Here is a 26,193-nt window from a genome sequence, read left to right as displayed (position 1 = left end):
TAGGCAAGAATGTGAAATGATGAATCCTGTATACCTGGAATTCCTTCCTGGAATATATTTATAAACCTGTATACAATATGCTACTTGGCTTTATTTTCATCACAGATGCAGTTTCTGAAGTATCAAACATTACTCCTAAGTTGAAGAAAAGGTCACTACAGTCACTTTGAACCACCACTACACAGTAGTGACAGAAAAACAAAGATTGAGTTTCATGTCTGTTAAGTTTTACTTAAACAAATGGCTCCAGTTTTCCTACTCGCTTAGGTGCCTCTGTTAGTTTTCCCGTAATTGTGGGGTCTGTAGCTAAATGAAATGGCAGATTCATCACTGATACAATCTTTGTCCAAGGTTTACAGTCCTTTAATTTGTTTGCTTTCAGGGCTTGAGGCCATTTTCCAGTAGCTTTTCTATATTCTGAAGGAATCTGAGTATCCTTAACAGGGACTAAATTACCTTACATTAAATCATACCAGAAATGTGGCTTTCACTTGTCATCAATTTAGAATTAAAAATGGAATTTATTTCTATGAAAGCAAAAGAAACATAGAACACACTTTTTTCCTGCACTAAGAAGATATTTTTCTCCTACCTGTATTACCTAGAATGACTTTTGTCTTCAAATGCAGGAAAAACCAGCAAATTGCTTAAGTCTACAGTACCAAAACCCTACAAATTTCATACTCATACCAGACTGATTACTGGGTCTTAAGACTTCCCACAGCAACTCATACTTGTTTTGACCAACTTCTAAATAACTGGCATAAGATTCCTCACACAGACATTAAAAAATACGATATTATCTTTTAATAAAACAGCGATGTTTTAAACTACATTCTCTGCTGCTCAGAAGTTGGCTTATAGATTTAACAAACAACAAGGAAGCTCTATATTCACTGGTTTTTTATAACCAAATTAAGTAACTCTGACTACTGAAGATAATGGGGTTTGTGACCCTTGGAAGAAAGGAAATTAAAAGTGTCTCTGTTAAGCAATGCATACATGAAAGAAAACTCACTGTTCAAGGAACACCTTAACCATTGCCGTAACAAGTTACTGTGCTTTGTGCTATAACCTAAACTGCAACAAGATGCAACTGTGGGTTCCTTTATTTCTAGAAATCTCCTTGAGCTTGTTTTTCAGTATTCTTAAGACTGGTAATTTTAAGACTTGTTTCAAAAATCTTTGTAAGCCACCTTCTTTATTTCTAGTAATTGTGGTATTTTAGTAGAAAAAGCCAAACAATAAAACCCCACAACATAGTTTGTTGAGTACAGAATTCTGTAAAAACAAAACTCAAAACCAACCAAACAAAAAACCCCAACAACAACACAAAAAAGGACCACTATACACATTTACTCAGGGCAAATGTTATAGAACTACAGAAAAATGACTAGCTTTAAACAAGTAAAAATTAGCCACGTTTTATTAATATTTACAAATGAAAACTCTATTTACAGTGTAAACACTTCAAACTTAATTTGTTAAAAAACAAAGCATTTGACTAGTATATTTAATTTTCTCAGCAGGAAATAGAATTAAGCTATGTCCAAATGCTATTACTTTCATCCAGAATCAGAATTTTAAAAGCAATACACTGCTATTTGAAACTCACAAGAATGGTTACATAAATTTATGACATAATTCTCATACCCATGCAGGTTAATATGCATAATACTAAAATCAAGTAAACTCAGTGAGATGTGTTAATATAAATTTTGTTACAAATTCAGAAAATAAATCAGCTTTGTTCTACTAACAGAGAGGATTTTTTATAGCTTGGGAAAGTTTTGATTTTCTTTAAGTAACACTTCTCCTAATCCTTTTTTCTAACAGATACTAATAACGACTATCTGCTATTGCAGATTACTTTTTCAGGAAGGAAAAACATTCTGTTTACTTCACTGATGGGAATATCCCTCAATGCTGGAATTGCTTCTTCTTGAAATTTCTTCTGTTGCTGCTTTTTTGCATAGTTATCTACAGGAGACAATGAGAATATGCCACGTATTAAAGATTTTTCTTTCAAGAAATGCCATATAATACAACACTCTGTAAGTTTATGTCCTGCAAGTGATGCTGAAAACCCCATCTTGCTGAGGAATAATGAGATGGGCATCAGAAATGCTTTACATCAACATATATTAGCAGTCCTTCGAGCAGTCAACCCCAACCCTCCTGCTGAAATCACAGTCTGTGATGTTGCTCGGTTTAAGATGCTGCATGACATTAAACCACACTAACCAAATATAAAAAGGACAAAAAAAACACCCCAAAAACCACCCTCTCACAGCTCAATTTGTGGTCTGAACACTTTGTATGAGCTTTTTGTATCAAAATCTTAAAAGAAACACCAGTAAAATTACCTGTAATGGTATGTGTGGAGTTAAGTGGAGCAGTACTCATCATGTTAATACCCAAAAGCAATATATAACCAATTCCTATAGCAACCAGTAGGTATGCTGGCAAAGCAACTGCCCAGTACCTGAAGAAAAAGATTTTAATATTTACATACCATAACAAAAAAAATGCCTAGTGATATAACAGTTTTAATATAGTGGTTGTATCTAGTACAAACTTATCCAGGAGGAAAAGAAACAGCACTTCTCAATATGGACCCTGGTCCCTCCCAAAGGATTATTGACTGCAGAGTCAAGGTAGCTAGTTGCTATAAAGTTTCAAATAGATTCCTTGCAGAAGGTTTTTATTTTTTAAATTACAGTCTAAAGTTTGCTGTATTTTCATCAACAAAATGTCAATTGGAAACAAAATGTCAATTTATCATAAAACATTCAAATACTATTTCTTTCATGACATAGTGAAAGATTTTCATCATAGCTACTTATCTATGTAAAATAATGTTTCACAAATATTTCAGTCCTTTGTCATCAGGAAAAACTGGATTTAATAAAAGACCACTACTGTGTTATTTGAAAATAAATAAGTTTTCCATACTCACATACATTCAGGCTAAAGAGTTGAACTTACTTTTGAGGCCAGTATGTTAGCCCCAACGAGAACAGCCAAGACTCAGGAACATATGCCCAGATAAGATACAAGACTGTACAAAGGAATTAAAAAGTCAGTAATAGTACAATTGGTATATACTTCCATCTTAAGCTTTTGAGCAATACCTCCCTATTGATTCACACAGAGACACAATTTTGTATATTTAAACCAACATAGCTCTACCAAAATATCGTACAATATGACTGTCAGCCAGAAAACCTGCTTATTATGGGGCAATGTTTTACAGCTGGTTACATAATATCCTTTAAAAATTTGCTTTAACATTCAGTTTCTGATTTCCTGTATGGACAGACAAGCATTTCTTGTACATTGAACTGCAAAACAAAACCACTCAGTACAAGCATGACAAATGACATCTAATGCAGAAAATATTAAAGCATAAAATGGCTACATAATGACTCACTTAACTGAAGAAATCTTTCTTAATGAAAGAATCGTTAGTAGATTTGCAGTGCTTGGATGGAAAGGTTCAGAAAAAGTTACAGGAAATACTTACTGATTCATGCTAAGTTAATAATTTTGATGTCAGCAAAACCAATACTGAGAACTTTTGCTGCATAACAACAAATCCAGAGTAAAGTTTTAACAAAACCAGAGGGGAACATGTTAGAAGCCAGAGGTACAAATGATTGAACCATAGCGGCTTCCCGTGAGAGTAATAGAAGCCAACATCTACTTACTTCCTAAGGGTGAAAAGAACAAACTTTAGGATTCTGGTTTGACTACAGTATATTTGTAGCACGTTTTGTGTTAAAAAAGTGTTATCCTCTCAAGCATTGGTCCTGTGTGGGTACGCAAGATATTGCTGCTGAAATGCTAAAGCAACTGTCACACCAGCAAAGAAATGCTAGTATTACCCTCATAATTTTCCACTGTCGTTGGCCAGATTGCCTCAAGTATTTTTTTCATTATTTGGGTGAGGAAGGTTCTCTTAATGCTCTCTGTCATGATTACTAAATAGTAACAACGTATATAATTCCAGTAAGAATGTTACTGAAATGAGAATGCGGACAATTTGTTTAAATTATATGATTGCAACATAAAGTGGACCTCACAATACGGTTAAAGACAAAGCACGAAGAAATGGTAAAAGGCAGCAACAGGTAGAATGTACCTTTAAGCAACGTGGTCTAGTGGAAAGTGTCCCTTCCTATAGCAAAAAGGTTGGAACTAGACGATCTTTAGGGGTCCCTGCCAACTGAAACCATTCCACGATTTTTGTAACAACCGGCACGTCTGGTGAGTAATGGTCACCGAGTCCTTCATCGTGTACGCTTACAACAGGTATCATAACAAAATTCTGACCATCTTCGGATTATTTTATTGCAGTTACATTCACCTCACAAGCAAAGCAACACTTCCCGATGAAGTATTCAGTAATCAAGATACTTACTGAAGCCAAACCACGATCCTAAAAAAAGAGCAAATCCATATATTGCCCTTTCTGGCAAGGGTGATGGAGAGTTTTCAACCATGCTGGTTCTCTTGCCTTGACCTCGGGTGAAGGGGGTACGGTGGGGGGGGTAGAATGGGACAAGCACCTATTAAGTTTCTCGGTACGTTCTCCTCGGAACACCCCGGTACCGGTGTGGGAGGGATGAGCGGACCACCCCCCGTTTTCTCGCTCGCTCATGCAGGCGCCGCTTCGCCCTCCCCCCTTTCCCCCCTCACCCTCGAGCTCAGGGCCGACGGGCGCGCGCGGCGGCCGTTTAACCCCCTCCCCCCCTTAAGCGACCCACCTCACCCCCTCCCTCCCCAAACACCCCCTGGGCTCCAGCCCTCTCCCCTCCGCCCCGTGAAGCCGCTCTGGCTACAGGCGAACACCACAGCCTAGGCAGCCCCTCAGCCCCTCCACAGCAAGGGGAAGGCGGAGCCGCCCAGCCCCTCCCTCTACCCACTACTAGAGCGCTTCCGTCTTCCCTTCCCGCCGCTCCTCGCACATGCGCAGACAGAGAACAACCCCCCCCATCCCCGCTGTAACCTCCCCTACGTCTGCGCAGAGCTCTCGACACGGCTGTGGGCGGAGCCGGCGGACCGCTCTCTCGCCTCTCATTGGCTGGCTTCCTTGACGTCCTGAGAGGACGTAGCCAATCAGCAGGGCCCGGCGGGGCGGCGGTAGGGGTTGGCGGTATAGGGTGGCGGGTGCTGCTTCGGTCTGGTCCCGCAGAACCGGAGTATGAGGGAGCGGGCACGGGGCGCTGAGGCGGCGGTGGGAGCGCCTGTGCCTCGATAGTCCCGGCACCTCTTCTCTGCCGGTGGGGCTGTATCCGGGAGGGTAACGGTCGTCTCTCCGGAGACCCCGGCAGGGTCATCCTGGGACCGGAAACGAGTGCAGTCAGACACGGGGGCAGCAGCGGAGCCCCTCCGGGATCGCTGGAGCTCCTTGCCACTGGGGAGGACGGGGCAGAGGGGCAGGGTTTTTCCGCTGGGAAACGCCGTTCTGCGACGTGTCAGTGGCGAGCCCGGGGATTTCCGGGGTCTAATGGCGGAGCGGCCATTATTTTAAGTCCTGCGCAGCACGTTATTCTCCTCTTGCTTTCTTCACGTGTATTTATCGTAATTCTTCTACTTTAGCATCTTGCAACATGGATGAGCGTATATCTGAAACAATATTTGCGGCCCTGACTACCTATACTGGTGATAAATGTTACTGTGAGTTGGTAAGTAGGTTTGAAACTAGGCTAAAAAGATGTTCTCTTGGCGTTTATACGTAGATTTTATCTACAGCGTAGTTGCTAATGTTGATTAACTGCAACTGATGAAAGATACCTTATATCCCTGTGTGTTACTCACTTGCTAAAGTGGGGTAGAGTGTAGAGACTGTATCCTGTATTAGGAAGGTTTTTTCTGAATGAAATACAATTACGAAATACTAAACGAGACAGTGATGCATAGGTTCCCTTAACAGAACTTGACCAACCTGGCTATGTATGTATCCAGGCCATGTCTGGTATGATACAGCCCAGACTGACAGATTCGCTTCCTGTAATTGCAAATTAACTTCAGTCTTCACCCATTCTTTGTTCTCTTCATCACTTGCATTTTTCTAGTTCTCAGTGCCTAATAAGACCTTTACTTACTAAGTTGTTACTTTTATTTTCCCTTTCTTGCTATGCTTAATGAGTCTTAGAAGACACTGTAGCTGGTAGTTAATCTTTCTGCTATTCAGAGAGTTTAGTTACAAGTTATTTATCCTAACTGTTGCTGTTGCCAAACACAAGCTTGCTTGCCTGCTATTCTCCCTATGCAGTAATAAAAAGTATGGGGAAACTGAATTTCTGATTTGTAAAGCAGTAGCTTTACAAAGGACCATTACCAGTAGAGCAGTGAGTCTCCTTGGAACTTGTTTATATCAAGAAATGCTTATTCTCTGTGCTACAGTCAAAATGAAATTCAACAGTTGTGTTAGCATAAGGTGCTAGATATTTTATTCTTTAAGGCGATGTGTGTGTTATGCTGTGGAAAGGAAGCTCTTGATTCTGTGCAAGTGCTAAATCTTCATTTTCAGTTTAATTTCTGTGGGTATGCCACCTTGGGCTTGATGAATGGAGGGCATAAAGGGAATGTGTGTGTGGTTTCTTTGATTTTTAAATAGTGTGGCAAAAACCATGCTGTGGAGTGAAGGAGACATGCCAACATCTTTGAGGATTAACTGATATTGCAATCGTAATTAATTTATATTTTTTTGTTATTGAGGTCCTGGCCTGTTAAATAGGTCACTGTTATAATGACTTAGTTTTGAGTCATAGTTTTGAGGAAAAACCTTGGTTTGCATGCAATATCGTAATAGTTCAGAAATGCTACTTGAGGTGAAATCATGTGATAACTTGTCAGCTTAGGTCAAGTTAGTAAGTCATAATTGCACAACATGCTAATATTTCCAGAAAGTCTGCATCTGAAAAAATAAAACTCTGTAAAATAAATTCTTTGAAGGGTGTGTTTGATAATTGGTTTGGTTTTATACTTTTCTTCATTCATGTTCAGAAATAGCTTTGTATTTCATCGAATGGTAAACTTCCAATACAAAACCATGATGAATGACTGTTAAAATAATAGATTTTGGAAGGATCTGTAAAACAGCAAAATATTTTATTCTTCAGCTTGAGAGGCTTGTGTTTAAAACTTGTTGAATATTAGCATACTGCCACAAAGTAGTAAATTGACAACTCATTCCATTTATTTTGATACATACATATTTATTTAACTTCACATGCACTAACTGTCAAAACTTAGTCTATATTTTTGAAAACCTGCGTTGTCGTCTTAAACGTTTTTCCTTCAGTATTCTTGACCAATTGTTGTCTAGTCCCTCATTTTGCACTGTTTTTAGAATACTAGCTTGGTGTGATTTAATACATTGTTTGAACTATTAAAAGTTTCCCCATCCCTTTGTAAATATTGATCTATGGAGATTTTTTTAGTGGGCATGCATGTAAATCTCTTTTTTTCATAAGACAGTGGCTAAACCATCATGTTAGGTAAGTATGCTTTTTTACCCATTTGTTTTTGTTTTGTTGGTTTGATTTTTAGCTGTGCTTAATGTGAATTGAAAAGATTGCATCCAAACACATTTGTCTTTTGGTAGTGAAAAATATGTTTTATACAGGTCTAAATATGTTCAATAATTACCTTTTATTGAGAAAAGGAATCGGTGACTGAACATAATAATCACTTATCTTCCTTTCTTCCCCTGATGTAAGCAGTTTATATTGTGTTAATATTTAGAAACAGTTGAGTACTAATTCCTTTTGGTTGGTGGAACACATTTGCAAGATGTGCAATGTTTAAAAATATGTTTATCTTTAGGTTGGTGGAGTGTTTATAGAGCGAACTCCGCGTAATCGTAAATCAAGTATGTAAATTAAACCAATATTACATTACTTTCTAATGCACTTTTTTTGCTGTGTTAGGACCTTGATTGCTATTTCACTTTTTCCTTTATTTTGTCTGAATAAGTAGAAAACTGTTACTTCTGGGCAGAATCATTGCTTTGTTCTTTTACACTGGAAGAATTCTCATCTTTTTTTTGCTCATGTAATATACACAGCACTGCTGTACATTTGTGAGAACAGTGTAAATAGTAAATAATATGTACATAAATGCATTACTTCTTTTGAAAGAGCCATGCATCACATACATAATGACCTTCAGAGAAAAGAAAAATACTGCTGATCTTTTTTTACCATTTTGCTAGTTGCTACACTACTCTGGATTTACTGTAGAAAATAATTAAATGGGTACAGTTAGAAAAGACTAATATTTTATCATGGAAATAGCATTCCTTGTAGTCATTAAAACCAGTTTATAGCCCTTGTAAGGCTCCTCACTTAGAAGCAGGCTGCATTTTTTATTTTATAATGTATTATACTAGTAAAATTGCAAACAAAGGAAATTCCTTGATCAAGGAATGTAAAGCCTGCCTACAGGCCCCTATTCTTACATCTGTATAAAATCCCTCCCCCTCTTCAATTCATAAAAAACCCTCAGTTTTTTTTCAAGAGTATTTCAAGAGTTCAACTCTTCTTTTTTTGATTACATAGTCATTAGGAATGCAGTGTGGAAATAGCAGATTTTTTTTTTTTTTTTAATGCTTACGTGGACTTAGATCACATGTAATGCCTGAATCATGGTTCCTAACTGTTTTTTTGAAGATGCTGATCCCTGTGAAGTGTGGTGCAGTCAAACGGTTGACATATTACGAGAATATTGTGATGTTATTAAAATGAGGATCTTTTGGCCCATTCTCTTCCAAAGCGAACGTAATTCTTCGATTGAAGATTGGTGGTAAGTAATTGTGTTCTCAGAGTTTTTCTTTTTTGCTACCTGTGAAAGGTCATTGGGTACTTTTAAGTAGTGGTTAAGCTGCAGGAATGATTTTACCAGTGGACTAGGTAAGGTTAGAAGGCATAGTTCTTGAATATATAGCAGAAAATTTTAAGAATGAGTTTCCAAAACTTGGGCCTAAGAGTGTGCTTAAGGACTTAAATGGATGCCCTATATTTCAAAAGTACCAAGAGCTTTCCAGTTCTCCTTTTTTTCCTCCACCCCACTCCCATCTCTTCCTTTGAAGGGCTCGATTTGAGTTTGTAGTCATGCTCTTGCTTAGATCTCGTTACCCTAAATATTTGTAATTAAGACCATGTAGCACAGTATTATTTTTCTTAATAGTAACCTTTTCTGTCCTTAAGGAATTCACAGACGGTTGCAGACGACTGTTGGAAGAAAGTCTGTGAGATAGACGTTTTGGAAGGACTTGTTGATTTAGTTAAAAAGTTTGTTGTAAGTACTCTATGTTAACTTTGTGTAAGTTTTCACGTATATTAGGTTTAATTAATTCTGTACTTTTTGCAGTCTGGGATAGTGTCTTAAATTAGATGTTTACTTTTTTTGAACTTTTCTATCTATCATCTGATAGATGAGTTACAGCTTTCTGGAATGGAAGTGTGTCATAAGCTTTAGTACACTTGGCATAACTTACTAAATATTTGCAAAATGAATAATACAGTTGATTGAGGCACTTGTATGCTGCTAAGAAAGAGAGTCGTATCAGTGAAAAAAAGGGCACTGTTCCCTGATAAAGAAGTTAAATATATAAATATTATATATATAATTCTTTTCCCCTTGTTCAACAAATTTTAATTAAAATGTGCTGTTCTTACTAACTTAAAACAGAAACATAACAGTGCTGAGGAGAAAATGGTAAAAGACATGGTCTCAGCAGCTGAAGGGAAGGGGTTTGTGTGCTTTTTTTGTTTGTTTGTTTGTTTCTAAATCTAGGTGTGGCACATTTTTAAAAAAAATGGTTTGTTGACATTTTCTCCACAACTCCAAGCTACACTTTCCCAGACTTACTGTTACTACCTAGATTGATCCTGTGGATTAATAATTTCTTGTGCTCTTTTTGCTGCTTCCTTCTTCAGGCTTAGTGGTCTGTTTCAATCTCCTTGTACTTCAAGATGTCCCTGCAGTTTTTCTACTTTGCCTCATGTGATGGGTTCTGTGTGCTTTGTCCTCCTCTGGTAGTCTCCCATTAAATCTTTTCACAAGAGGTCCTGTGTATATTCCCATTCCACTGTTCACCTTTGCTTCCCTCTTCTTACTTCCTCAGCCCGTATCTTCTTCGTGTAAAGGATTGTATATGCAATAGTAAAATTAATTTGGAGTAAAAGATGACAGGAGAGGAAGTACTTTTGGTTTGGATGTTTTTCACTGAACGTATCAGCTGGTTCTTTGGTATGCAGTGGCACAAGAGATTGAAGGGGCAGACTTTCTGAACCAAATGTTGTAACATCCATGCATTCTCTATTTCCACATCAACCTTTATTTATTTTTCAACAAAAATGGTAGAGGATTTGATACAAGAATATTTCCTGAAACTTTGAAGTGAACCAGAGCAACTGCTCAAATGGTACTGCCATCCAGCAGAACAGAAAATGTTATTGAATTGAACCTGAGTAGGTAGAAACTAAAGTTATCAGATTTTAACAACTTGTTCTTTGTTTGTTTCCTGTCCCTCTTCTAGAACATTCCATATTTTATTGGTGGCATTCTGAGAATTGGCAGCAGATTAAAAAAAGTAAGTTTCTTGAATTGTTCTTGATGTGTGAATACAAACAAAATATTGACAACTATCCAAAATTTTAAAATGTTTGTATAAATAAATTGAGTCTGTAGTTTTTAGAATATGTATTATACAGGACTGGGGTTGCTAGTTTTTGCATCTTTGTGCCAAAAATGAAATCTGGGTGTGGCAGGAATGGTCTCACACTGTGAGATAAATATTATCTGTGCAAGAAGACCAAAATTAGTGAGAACTCTGAGGGTATTTCGCATACTGAAAATAAACAGTTTATCTTGGAGGTTACTACTGCATGGTGGTGAGTTGGTTTAGGTTGTGCAGCTGGAGCCCAGGTCAGCCCTCATAGTCTTGAGCCTATACTACTCATTATGTGTCCCCAGTTTTCAAGGCCTATGCCATATTTGGATTGCATTTCTCTGTATTGCATCATTATGTTGGTCATAGCAGCATTAACTACTTACTACTGTCTATATGAAAGCTATTGTACCATGCAAAAGTAAACCAAATTAGTTACTGCCACGTGGTTAGAAGAAAAATTACTGTTAAAACCAAGCTAAAGCAGCTCTTAGGAGGACAAGCTCAGACTAAACCTGACAATTTGCAGCCCTATGGCCTTGAAAACTCTGCAAAGCTTATGGGCCTATTACCAGCAATGGCAGCGCTGTATGATGAGGCTACAGGGCTACAAGTATGGCTAAGCTTGATCACTGAAATGATACAGAAGTGCTCCTTGTTGAAGGCAGGTTGGAAGTCTTATAATAGATTCAGAAATTGTGGTAGTGATTGAATCTGAAGGACTGTGAGTGGCTGAGTAAGGTTGTGGTTTGGAAAACTGCTGAGCCATCTTCATTATTAAATTCAGCGTACAGTAGAACTATATTTGTTATGCTTTTCACCTTGTAAACTTTGGACTGTGAACATTGTTAGTTTACCTGAGTTTGTAACATTTTCCACCACTTCCTAGTTTCTGCTGCCTGCTGTAGAACCTTTAACTTCAAAAACTAAAATAAAAACATTGAAGTTAAAAGACAGTGTCATAGCTGATAGAAGCAGGAGAAGCAGAAGAGGTAAAACTGTGTGTTACTCCTGGATAACCCATTTCCTGTGTCCTTAATGGTACTTGTCTTAGTCATATGATTTTTTAAAATATTTTTCAACATATGTAAGTCCAAATAATGCAGGATTAACCCAGGCAACAGACATTCTTCACTCCATCCCTCTCCTTCAAATAGACCTCTAGCTCAAACAATTAAATATAGTTTGAATACAAGTCATGATGTAGAGAATTATGTTTTAGTCCTGGCTTGTATGTCTAATAGTCTGGAAGATGTTGCTTTTTCTAATCAGGCTTGTCACTTCACAATGAAAGTTCTGCTTACAGTCCTCAAAAGGGTTTCTACATCACATTCTATAATTCATAACACTTTCCTGTCACCTGTGGAAAGAATGATTGTTTTAATTTTGTGACTATTCTGTACTATTCTATGCTTGAGTTATTTAGATATTTATATTTCTGAGCTGTTTGCTTTTTCAAAGGCACAAATCGGGAGCAAGTCCGTACTGCACGTGCATGTAGTTTGTTATGTTTCCATGGAATTCTTCCACTATGTTGCCAGTAAGCTGTTGGTTTGTGTGGTGTTTTTGTTTTAAGACTTAGCTTTGTATAGAATTAGTTACCATTTTTTTCTCTATTTTCCTTTTTTTTCTTCCACTGAAATAGGGTTGTTGTCATATTGGAGAGGCAATTGCTTGGGTCAGAGGCACAGGCGATACCAATATGCTGCAGAGGCTGGGAAAACTTGGTGATTATAGTCAATTCTATCTTCAAGTTTTCTTTGCAGAATGTAAGTATTCTTTATGTATGAACACTGTTGAAGATACAGTGGTTTGGAAAGTCACCTGTGTTGTAGTTTTGACTTAGTTAATGTTTGTATGTATTTCATTAGGCTGGAAGTGACTGGAAAAATAGTTGTGCTTGTGTGCTTTGATCTTTGTTTTTATCTTTGTTTTCTGCTTGTTTGAACTAGCCAATTCTTGAATTGGTGTGTGTGGGTTGTATTTACAGTGCATGTGCTCTGTCTGAACAAGAGTTGGGATCTTTTTTCACTTTTGTGTCCATTATGGATGTTAGAAAAACTTTCTTCACAGAAGGAGTGATTAAATATTGAACAGGCTGCCCCAGAAGGTGGTGGAGGCACCATCCCTGGAGGTTTTCAGAAGATGAGGTGCTATGGTGGATGGTTTAATGGTTATAGGTTGTAGGGAGGACAGTTGGACTTTATGACCTTAGAAGTCTTTTCCAACCTTGATGATTCTGTGATTCTATGGACTGTATGTGCACCCTTTAATCCATTGATTTAGGTTCAAAGTTGCCTAAAATACGGAGTCTTCCTCTTAACTGTTTGGCAGAAGATCTTGTCAAAACATTGAGATGTTAGTCATATTTTAAAAAATAGCTTATCTAGCTTATGGGTGTTACTGTAAGATACTAACACTAGCAGCAGAACTTCTGAAATGACAAAAAGCTCCCAGGCCTGCTGTTTTTGCCATATGTTACATGCTTGTATTCTGGTCTTACTTTTTAAATGTATGTATTCTAGCTCAGTAAGTAACAAGGTGGTAGAAATCAGACTTGCATGTAAGGAGAAGAATTTTTTATAGTTAAGTACCAATGCACAGGTTTCAAATACAGTTCTCTAGAAATCTTTAAAATGAAAGTTATTTTGATAACAGTTGAGTTTCAGTTGATTACTTGAAATTAGGCCATTACGTAAATGTTTTATAGACTGCAGACAGTTATATTGGGCTTACCCAATAATAAATAATTCCTTTTCTTTTGAACACATCTGTTGCTAACTTTGTTTGTGTTATTTAGTTGGTATGTCAAATTTTGCTCCCAGTCAGAAAACAGAGTTTGAGCAGAAGATGAATGCTTCTTCTTGTCCTCACCTGCTGTGTTTTTCTGAATTTTCTTTGCAGATGAACAGTGCATTATTAATGCTGCTGTGGAAGATGGTGGTTTAGTTAAAGATTTTAAAATCGTGACCTGTGAAAAGTGTAGGAAGGTGAGGAAAGATACGAGAATGTGTTTGTGCTTTTCTTTGTTGTTAGGGTTTTTCAATAATTGAAGATTATAAAAATGACCAAGCAATCAAAGGTAAGGGTTTCAAAAGCTTGAGTGAGTAATTGTCCTTACATAAATATTTAAACTGAGAAATCCTGATCTAATAAAAACAGCATTGTTTGCTTATGTTGTCGGTGTACTTTGGAGAGTGTTCCCCTCACGTCCCAAAAGAACCCTCAAGGAAATGCAGTTCATAGTGACAGACCGTTCAACTTGATCTTTTTAACAGAAAAATAAGGTGCTTTCAAATTCTTTGCCACGTGTTCCATTAGTGTAGATGTTGGGTTTTGGGCTTTTTTTTTTTTGTTTGAGTTGTTTTGTTTTGGGTTTGTTTTTTTTTTTTACTATGGGAATCTGGTTAGTTCTGTGTCTTCCTGGATCCAATTCCACAGAATCCTTTGCTATTTGACACACTCGCTTTTGATAATGACTCTTATTATGGAGTCTAGGAGAGCTTTGAAGTTAGTTCTGCTTTTTAGTTATTGGTAATTGTATTCTTGTCTCCATAACACTTTTGTTTGTACACTTCTAAGTTTATTAATTGCAATGAATAGTGGATTTGTGACATTCTGTTTTTGCAAGCATAAAAATTTAGCTACTTCTTGTCAAATGTTTTCTTTACTTTTCATTGCTGCTAAGTTTAATTACAGTGGTTGCCTAATTTGTTTTTTTCACAGCACAGTGAATCTTTAAAACAGAAAGGAAATAAGAAATTCTCTCAAGGGAAATTTGGTGCTGCTATATTGTCATATTCTAAAGCCATAAAGGTTTGGTAAGAGCTAAAGTAGTTTACTAGATGACATTTACTGTATTGTATGTATTTAGCTTATTTATCCTGATTAGTCTTGCATGAGCCACTCTACTTAATACCTAACTAAAAAAAGGCAAGGTAACACGGTTTTTGCTCTATTTTATTTGTTGTTACCAGTGTTTGCACTTCTTCTGCCTCAAAAGTCCTTTCAGGATTTAAAATAGATCTAAACCAAAAGAAATTAGTTATTTGGTGTGGACAACCAATCTTGGTATTATCCCTTGTAAATATTCTTCTGGAAGAACAATATGATCAATTGTTGCAGATATTTATCATCTTGGCCATGATGCAGAACTAGTGAACAAGAACAAATATTTATTTTTATGTGTCTTCTTTTGGCAACTGTATTCCTCAGACTTAATTTCCTTCTGGAAGAAATTAAACAAGAGTCTTTTCTGAGCTCTCCAAAGGGGCAAGAGAGAGCTTAAATGAGAAACTGTGTCCTATACATATATTTACCCTTTTTTAGCAGTCTGCATGTAATGTGAAATAGCTATGGAGCACTGGTGTGATCACGTTGAAGTTATGAAAATGCTGCTTTTACAAGTTCTGGTGTTCATGAAATATGGTGAAATTCACTAAGTCCTGCTTTTCATAAAAAAATTGATCGATCAAACTTATTTTTTCATTTTGCTGATGTCTTGCTTCAGATTTTATGTCACATAGTATACGTTTCAATCACAATTTCAAGCTGATTTTAGGCTCCTTGAAAAGGTGTATAGACTTCTGATCAAGTGATGGTATTTGAAATGATGGAGTAGGCTAAGGAGGTTTTGCTCAGGATAGATGATGAAGGGGAGGGAGGAGCAGAATTCAGTAAAGAGCAAAGTAAATCTCTTAACTTGTAAAAAGCAAAGGAAGTCTTATGGTTTCCAGGGGCTGCGGAGCTGAGTTATTACAGCTATTTGATAAAAATTGTTCATTGTCCTTAAGACCTTGCTGAAGGTAAAGGATAGTTGAGAAATGTCTAGCAGCTAGGGAATCCTCCTTCATCTGCTCTGTGCACTGTTTCCCTCTTCTTCTCCCAGTGTGATCTGACTTTCATCTGCTTCATCATCACACTCCTTCCCTAACTAGCTGCATCCTCCCTTGGCTTCCTTCTGAGTGGTTGCTGGACTACATGTACCAGTTCCCCCCTCTCATTCTCCATTAGGTATGTGGGGAGCAATGCTTTAGGTGTAGAACTGTTGCTTAGTATGTCCATTCATGCAGAGTCTTAAGACTCAGTGATCCAGAAGTTTTCATGAGATGTTTGATTTAATTAGGTCTTCACGGTTAGGAATTCCAGAACAAAATAAAATGTATGTATGTATGTAACTCTTGAGATGTGAGATGGCACTTCCGTAAAGTTGCATTAGTGGGCCTAAATCTTACAAATTATTACATAATTAATATTCTCAGTGGCTTACCTTGTCAATCAGTAGGACTACTCAAGGAAGCTTCCATCTAATTGCTGGTGCCAGAGTTTGCTTGCGGACAGTTACTGTGAAAACGTACTGTTTTTTTATTTTTTTGTTTCCTCTATAAATAGCATACTTTACTAACTTTGCATAATTTCTTTTTCAAGTCCTACAAACCACATTCTGTATGGAAACCGAGCTCTTTGTTTAATTCACATAAGGCAGTACAAGTAAGTAACACCTTCTTTATAATCTGAAATGTGGTGATCACTGCAGTTAAAAATTGGCAACATACCTAGGAAAACAATATTTTTAAAATTTAGGAATATAGTAGTTGTGATCTTACTACCTCAGAAAGTGAGTATTAAGAAAAGTGAATAATAATAATTATCAACTAGCAGCATGTTATACAATTTAAAATTTGTATGTTATACAACAGGAAAAAAAAATTCATTACCAGTGAATACTGTGGGTTTGGTTTTGTTTTGTTTTGTTTTGTTTTGTTTTTGAAGAAGAAGAGATCATGTGGGCATGGGGGTTATTTTCTACCAGCCAGTTATTGTACTAAAAATCTTGTTTATGGACAAGATGGTTGTATACCTTTTATGTTTAGCCTACCCAAGAATTTATTGTTAGTATAATTAAAGTCTGAAGGGTCTAATTGTTAGTCCAGATCTAACTGAAATAAAAAGAAACAATAGCAATGTAGCTGAAATTGGTATCCATACGATTCTTGGTTTATGCCTGTTTTCCTGGTGTTAATGCTCACCCCTCCACCACTTCTCTGGGTACTGAACTGGGTGGGTCCATTGCTGTAGCACTGGGGTTAGAGAGCAGTCAGCATGTGGAGTCTTCAGTAGGAGGAAAATGGTGCTCATGCTGGTGGCTGCTTCTTCCTCACATGGGTGACCCTCATGCACATAGGGTCACTTTTGTGTTTGCTAACATGCTGTTACACTTTTACTCTGACTTTGTTCATCTCCAGCACTCTGTTATATCTGAGTTTACTCTGCATGGTACTTTTTCTTTGTCACTCTCTAAATCATTTGCCCAGATTTGTCATGTCCTTATCCGATCATTGGTGAACCCTTTGCAGCCACACAGTCTCCAGAGCCAAACCTGTGCTCCATCTCTTGTGCCTGCACCCCTTTATGTTGCATCCTGTGTCTCCACTTCTCAAGGCCTCAGATGTTATATCAGGCTTATAGTTTTTAAAGGACATCATGATTTTGGAGTCATAAATGCCTTACATCAATAAACAAAAGTAGAACAAATTAGCATTGAACTCCTCATCAGCTAGATAAATTGCTGCCGTGGTTAAACCGAGTACAAGAAGGCTGCAGGCAGGTCAAGCTGCAGTTCAGACTGAGCAAGGCAGAGGAACCTTAGTCCTGGGGCTTTGCATACTCACTAAAGAGCTCGTGTCCTAGTGGTGGCAATGCTGTGGCACTATGCACTTGGATAGTGTTCTCCAGATCATGTGTTGGAGAGTACATGGCTTTATCCAAGGTGTATTTATTATTTGCATTTTCAGAGTCTCGTTAGAGGTGGTGGTCATGTTCCCTCTCAGGCTTTGGGAGGGGACAGGACCTTCTGGGGCGGTTCTGCTTCCTTCTGTGATATTTAGACAGTGCTTGGGGACAACTTTCCTAGCACTGCACCAGGCTGCCAGAAGGTGGCCCTGGAGGAAGGACTGAGTGGCTGAAACCAAAGCATAGCAACACACACAAGAGAGCAAGACGTGCTTCGGGTTTTTTTCCTATTTTTTGCAACTCCCTTTATAATATCTTTGTATCTTGAGGTTCCATATCCCACTACCTGTCTTTTACTCAGAAGCTTTTTCTGTATGTTTGATTTCTTTGCAATATGAATGTGGTGTGTTTCTCCCATTCTGGTAACTAGTTCTGTTGTGGTTTTTTTGCATTACTAACTTTTTTCAGTGTACTGCCATATTTCTAAAACATGCAATTACTATTTGAGGTTTCTCTAACTGAGGGTTTGGGGTTTTTTTTTTTGTTCAAACTTGTATTCATTTCACTGAATTAATTCTTCCTGAAATCCCTGAAGAATTTTGGTGTGTAAAGCATGATCCTTGCCTTGAAATTACTGTCTCTTTCAGGCTTTTGTGTAGTATCCAGCTTTCACTACAACAGAACATCTTATTCTTCATATCTCTTTGTACAAGGTTTTCCAACGGTCACAAAAAACCCAGTAGTTTCTAGGCAATTTATGAACACTTTCATGCAAAGCAAGATTTTATTTTTTTTTCTATATTCCTTGTGGAGGTAAAATAGTTAATGCCTCATAGGCCTTTTGAGGTCTCTCAAGTTATGTCTTAGAGCAGAAACTTTCTAATGGTGCCACTTAAGGAGGCACAGCCAAGCTGACGCCCTGAAGAAAGGAGTTATATGTGAGCTTCCTCACCTGAAGCAATCCATAAGTGACTGCTCTTTGTTGTAATTTACTACATTCCATTTATCTGACACACAGCTGTAGTCCTGTGGAGAACACCCAGAGGTGTTCTGAAACTCTTAACTGCCCACTTCGAGCAGATTCAGCAGAGGCCATCACTGCTAGGGGTTGTCTGCTTCTCTTCTCACCTGACCAAAATTGTAATACTGGTTATTCTATAATACCTTGTATGCAAAAAGCCAGAGTCCAGCATGTTCTTCAGGCTTCAGTTGTTGGGAGTTCTGGAGGTTGCTCTCTTAAAGTGCTCAACTATCAATGCTTTCATCTTCAAATCTCTGATTTTGATTATGTAACTACACTGTAATATGGTACCTGTCAAAATATTTAGGTTTGTTATTCAGGCTTTTTTATTAAGACTTTGCTTTTAAAGGAGCACTTTGTTAGAACTCAGGTAAGGGATGGGTACATATGCAGAAATGCTGGAAAATCTAGTTGGGAGAGGAAATAAATATGTGATTGTGAAATAGTTGAGACTCTTTAACTACCATTTTAACCTTGGTAAGTTTCAGAAAAAAAATGTTATGCTTTACACACCATGCTTTACACGGGTGAATGAACTGTTCTTTTATTCACTTTACATTTCTGTGGTGCCTTGTACATCTGATCTGTAGACTTTTCTGAAGAGTAAATAATAAATATTCCCTCTTCCCTCCCTTCTCCAAGGAGAGCCATTGCTGATGGAAAAAGAGCAACTCTTTTGAAGCCTGATTGGCCAAAGGTGAGGTTCATATTCATTTCAAATTTGTCTTTTGTGGTGGTATTGTAAACCAACATAATAATCCAGAGCCTTAATAACTGGTTTGACCCAGGTTGATTTGACAGGTTCTCCTCTGTGTTTAGCACTAATGGCAGTAGAAGTTACTACAGTGGACTAGGAATTCTGCTTCAGCTAGACAAATACATTGTTTGCTCATATTTTTATATTAAAAATGTTGTTTTGCATGCTTGTAAGTGTTGTTACATGATGTACTGCATGTGTAAAGACAGAAGAAAACGTTTTTTACACTGTTGTGCTTAGCTATGTTAATGCTTTAAAAAGAATGTACTTGTCCTCCTTACAATTGAAAAATCCTGATCAATGACCAACATGTGTTTCCCAATATTGTTGGCCTAAAGAAGAATAAATAAGAGTTACAAAATTGCAAAGTAGCAGTTGAGATTAGGGGAAAAAGCAAATTTGCTTTGATCAAAATATGGGAGCTAGATCCTAGATTCACTCCCAGTGAATTATTTTGCTGTTTCAGTGTGCTGAATAATGAAAGGCTTGGATCATTTGAGACAGGTGGAGTAGATAACTTCTGAGAATGTGAAATACTACTTAATATTGTCCAATCCAGCTGTTTTGGATGTAAATTGCTTTCTTAGTTATGTGAATGAACTCTTGAAATTCAAACTTTTGTCCATGTAGGGTCACTACCACTTATGTAAGGCACTGTCATTACTGGGGGAGCACAACATGGCTTTGGAGGCTAATGAGAAAGCTCAGAAACTATGCAAGAATGTGCCTAATGGACTTAATTATCTCATTCAACAAAATGATGAATTAAAGAAGGCATTAGAAGAAATGAATGGTAACCTTTTCTGATTTTAAAATCTACCTTGAACATAGCAAAATTCCTTCATTAATAACTTCGCTTTGAATCTATCTAATTCATCCCCTTCCTATATCATTTCCTATAGGCATTCAACAACATAAACAGAAGCCAGAGAAGTCACTTCTTGAGAAAAAGTAAGCAACCAACAAGTTTGGGTTTTTTTAATTACCAATGCTTGGTATAAGATTTAAGTAATACACAGCATAGATATTACTTAAATTTTCTTATTTATCAGTAAACAGAAATAGAAGAAACAAACCTACAAGAACTGTGACCAGAGTGCAGTCTAAAAGTAAAGAGTACTTCTAGGACTTGAATAAGCTATCTTGAGATGTCCTTCTGCATTAGTTTTTACCCATTTTGGAAATAAGTTACATTTCCATGGGTTTTGTCCTCCCAACTTAAAGTACTTTGCTGTTGAGAAAATTTGGTGCCCCAAAATGACAGTGCAGTGACACCCACTTTTTTGTGTTATCTTTACTGTGTAAGATTTTCTAGATTAAGCTGACTTGAAGGACTGAATGCTAGCAAATGCATTTTTGCAATGATGAAAGTGCATTCTAATTTGTAGGAACTTGGGTTTGCCACATCTATTCTGTGCTTTTGTCTTGCCCAGAGAGAGTAAGAGAAATTCCATATTCACAGATTCAGCTAAGTTACAAATATGCCATAATAATTTTGATTTTTATTAGTCTACTTGTAGTGATGTGCTTATCTGTCATTCAAAGACCATTACAGTAATCAAATACTAAATAGCTTTTTGTAAACTTGAAACCTCTGAAGGAATTTAAATTGCTTACCTTTTGTTATGCACAAATAAAGTATGGCTGTGAGCAAGATGGATTTTTACAAAAGTAATTAATTACCATTGTTATTTGCTTATTATAAAAGAAACGTGCAGTCCCTGTCCCTTTTATAGATAACTGTGTTGATTTTTGTTGTAATGTTTTTTGCATAGCCTTGGACTGTACAATTTGAAGCTATAAATAATGACTGTTTGATCAAATCCTTTAAATATGTTTATGCCATTACACTTCTTCTGGGGAAGACTTCTTGTATTTTTCTGTTTTGTTTTGGTTTTTTTCATGATATGTGTTTTAAATATGGAGAAATGGCATCAACATTGGAGGAACTAGGTTCTTTCTTTTTATATAACAGAGACAGCTCTTCTTCAGGATCTCATTTAATAATCTCTCAAGAACAAGAAGACAGAAAGAAAACAGAGTCTGATCCTACAGATGATAAATGTCATAAAAACCATGATAGTAAGGTAAGTTACACTACTATTGGAATTACAAGAATAACACTGTGTTGATTTTCATTGTCCTGGAGTGTGTTGTGTAATTATGTGGCTGAAATTTTGTAGCCACAGAGTATTAATAATTGTGAACTTTCTTGGCTAAGTGCACTTTTCCTGTAATACCTAGCCACCAAATCAGTGTTAAGAACTGTGGATTTGAAAGGAGAATGGGAGGTGATTACTTCAATGAGAAGGTGGAGATTTTATGTTACAAGGAGAAGAGGGGGCTCTTCAGGCGTATTGAAAGTGGGGCTGAATTGATGTCTGATTTAATTGACTGTCCAGTCCTCCGTGTCAATGTGCATTCAGATGTGGGCTTTCCTTTGGCTTTAGGAGAGGACTGAGTTAACACATACTGGTGTAATGAAGTTCAGTGAAAGGTGGTTTAGCCCAAGTTAATTCGTATGCAGGGCTTTTATTCTGGAGCAGTGTTTTGTGATGTTAAGGAATTTGCATGGTTATAGACTTCATGCTCTGTAAACAGATTTGTTTTGTATGGGGAAAAAAGTTGGTTAAAAAGTATGCTTAACTAGATTGTGTTTAAAACTTGGGTTTTGTCATTTTCAAGTACCTGTTCGGCTTGTCTGTTTAGAACAAGTGTGGTATAGAGCTAAAATACAAGATGGACTTGAGTTACTTTAGTAGTCCTTTGTTGTTATTTAGATTCATTCTTTAAAATTGAAGGACTGTTTAAAAATGCCAGTGTTCTACTAGATTGTTTCTAAGTTTTGGTGAGGAAGATTAAAAGAAAAAGTGAAGCTGCCCTGAGGGAGATTGAGACTGCTTAAAGAACCACTGCCCTAGGCAGCCACAAAAATTGTTTTACTGAAGTAAGATGTAAAAGTGAGGCTTAACAAATTCAGTGGCAAGATCCAGTCTATTACTCCATTGCTCAGAGGATGTAATAATCATTAGAAGTTACCAATACAAATACCAATGCCCTGTGATACAAGGCTATATGTGATGTTGATCACTTACCAAAGATCTGCAGTCAGGAAGTGGTCTCTCTCCACCTCATGGGGTAGCCCGGAGGGTGATCCCAAATCAAGGGGAGATCATCACTGTGCTGTCAGCTACTTGAGAGGGAGAGCTCAAAAATGGTCCACTCAGGCTGTTGGATTCATGCAGTAAAAAGTTGCTGGCTTGGTGTCAAATTACTTGTAATGGAAAAGGTAAGTGTGAGACTCCTTGTACCACAACTTCCTTTGTTTCTTGACCAAATTAATTTTGAAAGAACAGTGTGCTACTTGTGTGTTAATAGCATGATTGATGCTCCTCTTTCCAAACTCACGCACACCAAAGCTCTCCATGTCAGTCTGTCCCTGAGTGGATTTTCAAAGAACAACTGGAACTAGGGAAGTTCATGGCCTGGTGGCAGCCCAGACCTGTACTTCTTTACAGCCTGAACCAAACTACTGCTGGGTTGGCCAACGAGTTAATTGCATCCAGCACAGACACTTAATATGGTGAACTTTGTTCATGGTTGATTTTTGTACTTGAAAAATAATTAAGGATACATATTAATGAAGGATGACCAAAGAAATATACCAACAAAAGCCTCTAATTCTGACTTCTAGAAGATCATTTCACTGTTGAAAGTGCAATGGTGTACTGTGTTGCTGTGCTTGCACCCTGGTTCCACACAGTTCCACACAGCCGCTTGCTCACTCCTCTCAGAAGCATGGAGGAAAAAATCCAGAATGTAAAAGCAAGAAAACTTGCAGATTGGGATCAGTACAGTTTAACAGGCAAAGCAAAAGCTGCACACACAAGCAAAGTAAAGTAAGATAGAGCTTCATCATGCATAATAGCTTGGTAAGACAGATGCTGCAATCCAGAACTTCCACCCTTTTTGCTTTATTCCCCCAGCTTTTATTGCTGAATGTCTTATCTTATGGGACATCTATTTGGTCAGCTGGGGTCAGCTGTCCCAGCTGTGCCCCCTCCCAACTTCTCATGCATCTCCAGCCTACTTGCTGTTGGGGCAGCACGTGGAACAGAAAAGTCCTTGAAGCAGTGCAAACAGTCCTGAGAAACAGCCAAAACATCCTGTGTAATCAGCACTGTTTTCAGCACAAATCCAAAACACAGCACCACAGGACCAAGGATGAGAAAAATTAACTTTACCCCAGCCAAACCCATAACATATGCTTTCTTTTTTTTTTTTTTTTTTTTTTTTCCTTAAGAACAAAATACTCACCTAAAAAAGTGCAAAGGTGTGGGATTCTGTTGGTGCTTATGTTATTTTAGGTAGATTATCCTAGCAGATGTCAGTGGAATTTCCCAGTTGTTGCTATCTTACTGTCCAGCATCAAGGGGAGCCTGTAAACCATTCCTGTGCATACATTTTTCTGAATGTTTTGCTTCGCACTATGCATGCGGACTGTGCCAGTCCTGCTGTAACAGCATGGAATTAAAAATTTACCAACGAACCTCCAGGTTGCTTACAGACAGTTCTTCTTTCACATTAATTATTAATTTAAAAGAAACATTTGTTCTTCTTCCTGATGGTCTTTACCATCATTTTTGTTACCTAATTAGTAAGTTGTTTGTTATAATTCAGCCTAGGAAGTGTGTTTTAAGTATGCTCTGTAATACAGAAAACAAGACGATAAATAATCTGACTGCACTAGAAAGGTCAAAGCACTTCAACATGTACATGTGAAAAAGCCCTTTCAGGATTTACAGGAGGGTGGGGCAGCAAAAAGCTGATGATGCATCCGTGGGGAAGTGAAACTTACGTAAAAAGGCAAAGGAAAGGAAATGAAACTTAAGAATTTTTGGAAAGGAAAGTGATTTATAGAACACACAAGAAGCACATTAAGATTTTTTTACTATCTTATGAAAACTTTCAACTATTTTTATGCTATGAAAATAGTCATAATTTAAGTCTGTAATTCTGCCTTCCTTCAGGATGCAAGAAAAGTTAGCATTGGTCAGATCAATAGGTAATACAAATTTATATGAATTTGGGGGAAGAAAGTATAAGTGTACAAATACATGTAGATAAATGAACTGATTTTTCTTTACCTCCTGATTTAATATAATTAATTAATAATTAATACATAATATACTGTAGTTTTATTGGGATTTCTTTGTTTAAATGTTAGTGTTTGGTTTTTTTCTTTGTTTAAATTTAGTGATTTTATTTATTTATTTATTTATTTATTTATTTAAATCTGTGTAAAACAAAACTAACCTATTTGTTGCTAGGTGCCTGACATCCAGAGGATGGAAAACAAAGGTTGCTCTCAGGACTTTCCACCAAGTGAGTTTGTTTTTCATGTTTTATCTAGTGTGAGTTAGTTCTTTCCTTGCTGTTGTCTTTACTAATAAACAAATGTATCCAGTGTTATTTCAAAACACTAAGCTATTGTCTTTCTTTTCCTGTTAACATGCAGCTCCTTAGATACATGATACAGCTCCTTAGATACAGAAACACCCCTGTGTTTCTGTTTTATTTTCTTCATGCTTTTGTACTTTTGTAATGCTACTAAGACATATATAGGATCTAAAAGGATCTACATTTAAGAGAAATGTGGGTAGTTTCAATATTGATAATTTGTTTGTGATTGCTATGATCCTTAACAAAATACTCCTGCAGTTAGGGAGGAGGCCACAAAGTAATAGAATGGATTTTTAGCTGCAAACTCTAGGAGGTTTAAATTGGTGTAATTGTTTGTTTGTTTGTTGTGGGGTTTTGTTTGTTTTTGTTTGTTTGTTTTTTAAAACAATAACAACCCTCCCCCAACCCTTTTATAGAGAGAACTCATACCCCCAAAAAAACTCCTGTAGTGGGAGTCACTTTTCTGCGGTGAAAGTGAAGTGCGAGCTGTTCTGACCTTTAAAGTGAAATCTTTTCCTGAATTTTGCTTCAGTTTTTAACACCTGCTGTAACCAAGAAAGCATAACATACTTCCCCAACACTTAGAAAGTGTTCTTGTTTACAATGTTTGCATAGAATACTGCTACTGGATCTGGACCAGCTGTCTGCTCACAGTATATTCTGAAGTTGTGACCTCAGGATTCTTCTAGTCCTGACCATGCAGCAGTCTGAAGTCCCTGGTGCCCAGCCATGCTGTTTTTTGGACTTCACATACTTAAGTACTTAGCTGCATAGGTCCCAAAGTGCAGAGCACCTCAAAATTTGATTTTTAGGAAAACAATGGAGGTATATTACAAAAAAACTTTTAAAGTGACCATATGCAAAGTGATCTTTCCTGTTGAAGAAACTTAATGTAGAAAGCAAATTGGGGAAGGGTTTTAGGAAGAGGAATCAAGCTCTGGAAAACAAATCAGTTTTGAGAAATTGTATGTAGGTGGTGTGAAGGAGCAAAATAGCAGATACATGGAGACCGTAGGGAATTTTGAATAAGTTTGAAGAAAGTGACAACCAAGTGAATCCAGAAATTTTCCTGAGCAAGCAGGTGTGGTAATAGTAATATCCCACTGAATAGCAGTGCAGTCTGATGACACATTACAAGAAACAGAACTTTTTATTGAGGCTCATAGGGTGACCCACCCAATCACTGACTGCAGTCACAAGAGTATATAACTGGTGCCCTGGCTCCTGTGGACTGTCATAAACATCTGGTGTCCAGGTCACCTGGCAGGAAGACCAAATCACACAGATCCTTTTGAATGCAGGTAGGAGCTGTGCTGCCCCTTGGCTTCTCCAGTAGTAGTGGGATTTGAGAGAATTGTCCTTTATGTGGTTAATGTGTTGGGCAGGGGGCAGGGTGCTGGCATTCTGTCTGTGCTGCTGATACCAGTCATGGGCAGAGTGTCTGCAATGTGTTTACACTGCCGATGCTGGAGAAGGGGGGATGCTGGAAAGAGAGCTGATTTTTAGTGAGTTTGAGGAGGTAAGAGGGAAAATGAC

The 26,193-nt window shown here is 37.5% G+C and overlaps 2 protein-coding genes across 4 annotated transcripts in view; one reads left to right on the top strand and one right to left on the bottom strand.

Moving 5' to 3' along the window:
• Positions 1-1,715: 1,715 nt before the first annotated feature.
• PIGP (phosphatidylinositol glycan anchor biosynthesis class P) lies at positions 1,716-5,008 on the bottom strand. The gene is made up of 5 exons (XM_071753274.1): positions 4,935-5,008; positions 4,424-4,530; positions 2,989-3,061; positions 2,367-2,485; positions 1,716-1,980 (listed from the first exon to the last, which is right to left on the bottom strand). The coding sequence occupies exons 1-5, from the start codon at positions 4,997-4,999 to the stop codon at positions 1,850-1,852; spliced, it is 495 nt and encodes a 164-aa protein (XP_071609375.1). The 5' UTR covers positions 5,000-5,008; the 3' UTR covers positions 1,716-1,849.
• Positions 5,009-5,126: 118 nt separating this feature from the next.
• TTC3 (tetratricopeptide repeat domain 3) overlaps positions 5,127-26,193 on the top strand; it is a 61,055-nt gene continuing 39,988 nt past the window's right edge. For 2 of the 3 annotated variants that reach the window (XM_071753225.1, XM_071753217.1), the window contains exons 1-14: positions 5,127-5,690; positions 7,837-7,882; positions 8,682-8,814; positions 9,219-9,309; positions 10,553-10,606; positions 12,330-12,453; positions 13,589-13,674; positions 14,411-14,505; positions 16,112-16,174; positions 19,080-19,134; positions 19,825-19,987; positions 20,097-20,145; positions 21,170-21,281; positions 24,525-24,579. In XM_071753225.1, coding sequence (XP_071609326.1) covers positions 5,616-5,690; positions 7,837-7,882; positions 8,682-8,814; positions 9,219-9,309; positions 10,553-10,606; positions 12,330-12,453; positions 13,589-13,674; positions 14,411-14,505; positions 16,112-16,174; positions 19,080-19,134; positions 19,825-19,987; positions 20,097-20,145; positions 21,170-21,281; positions 24,525-24,579 — 1,201 coding nt within the window. In that variant the 5' untranslated portion in view covers positions 5,127-5,615. The remainder of the gene's footprint in view (positions 5,691-7,836; positions 7,883-8,681; positions 8,815-9,218; positions 9,310-10,552; positions 10,607-12,329; positions 12,454-13,588; positions 13,675-14,410; positions 14,506-16,111; positions 16,175-19,079; positions 19,135-19,824; positions 19,988-20,096; positions 20,146-21,169; positions 21,282-24,524; positions 24,580-26,193) is intronic. The other variant, XM_071753234.1, reaches the window with a different exon arrangement.

This window comes from Heliangelus exortis, chromosome 1 (genome assembly GCF_036169615.1).
Source record: "Heliangelus exortis chromosome 1, bHelExo1.hap1, whole genome shotgun sequence".
NCBI lineage: Eukaryota > Metazoa > Chordata > Aves > Apodiformes > Trochilidae > Heliangelus > Heliangelus exortis.
Note: the sequence above shows the minus strand (reverse complement) of the source record. Positions and strands in the feature narration are given on the sequence as shown.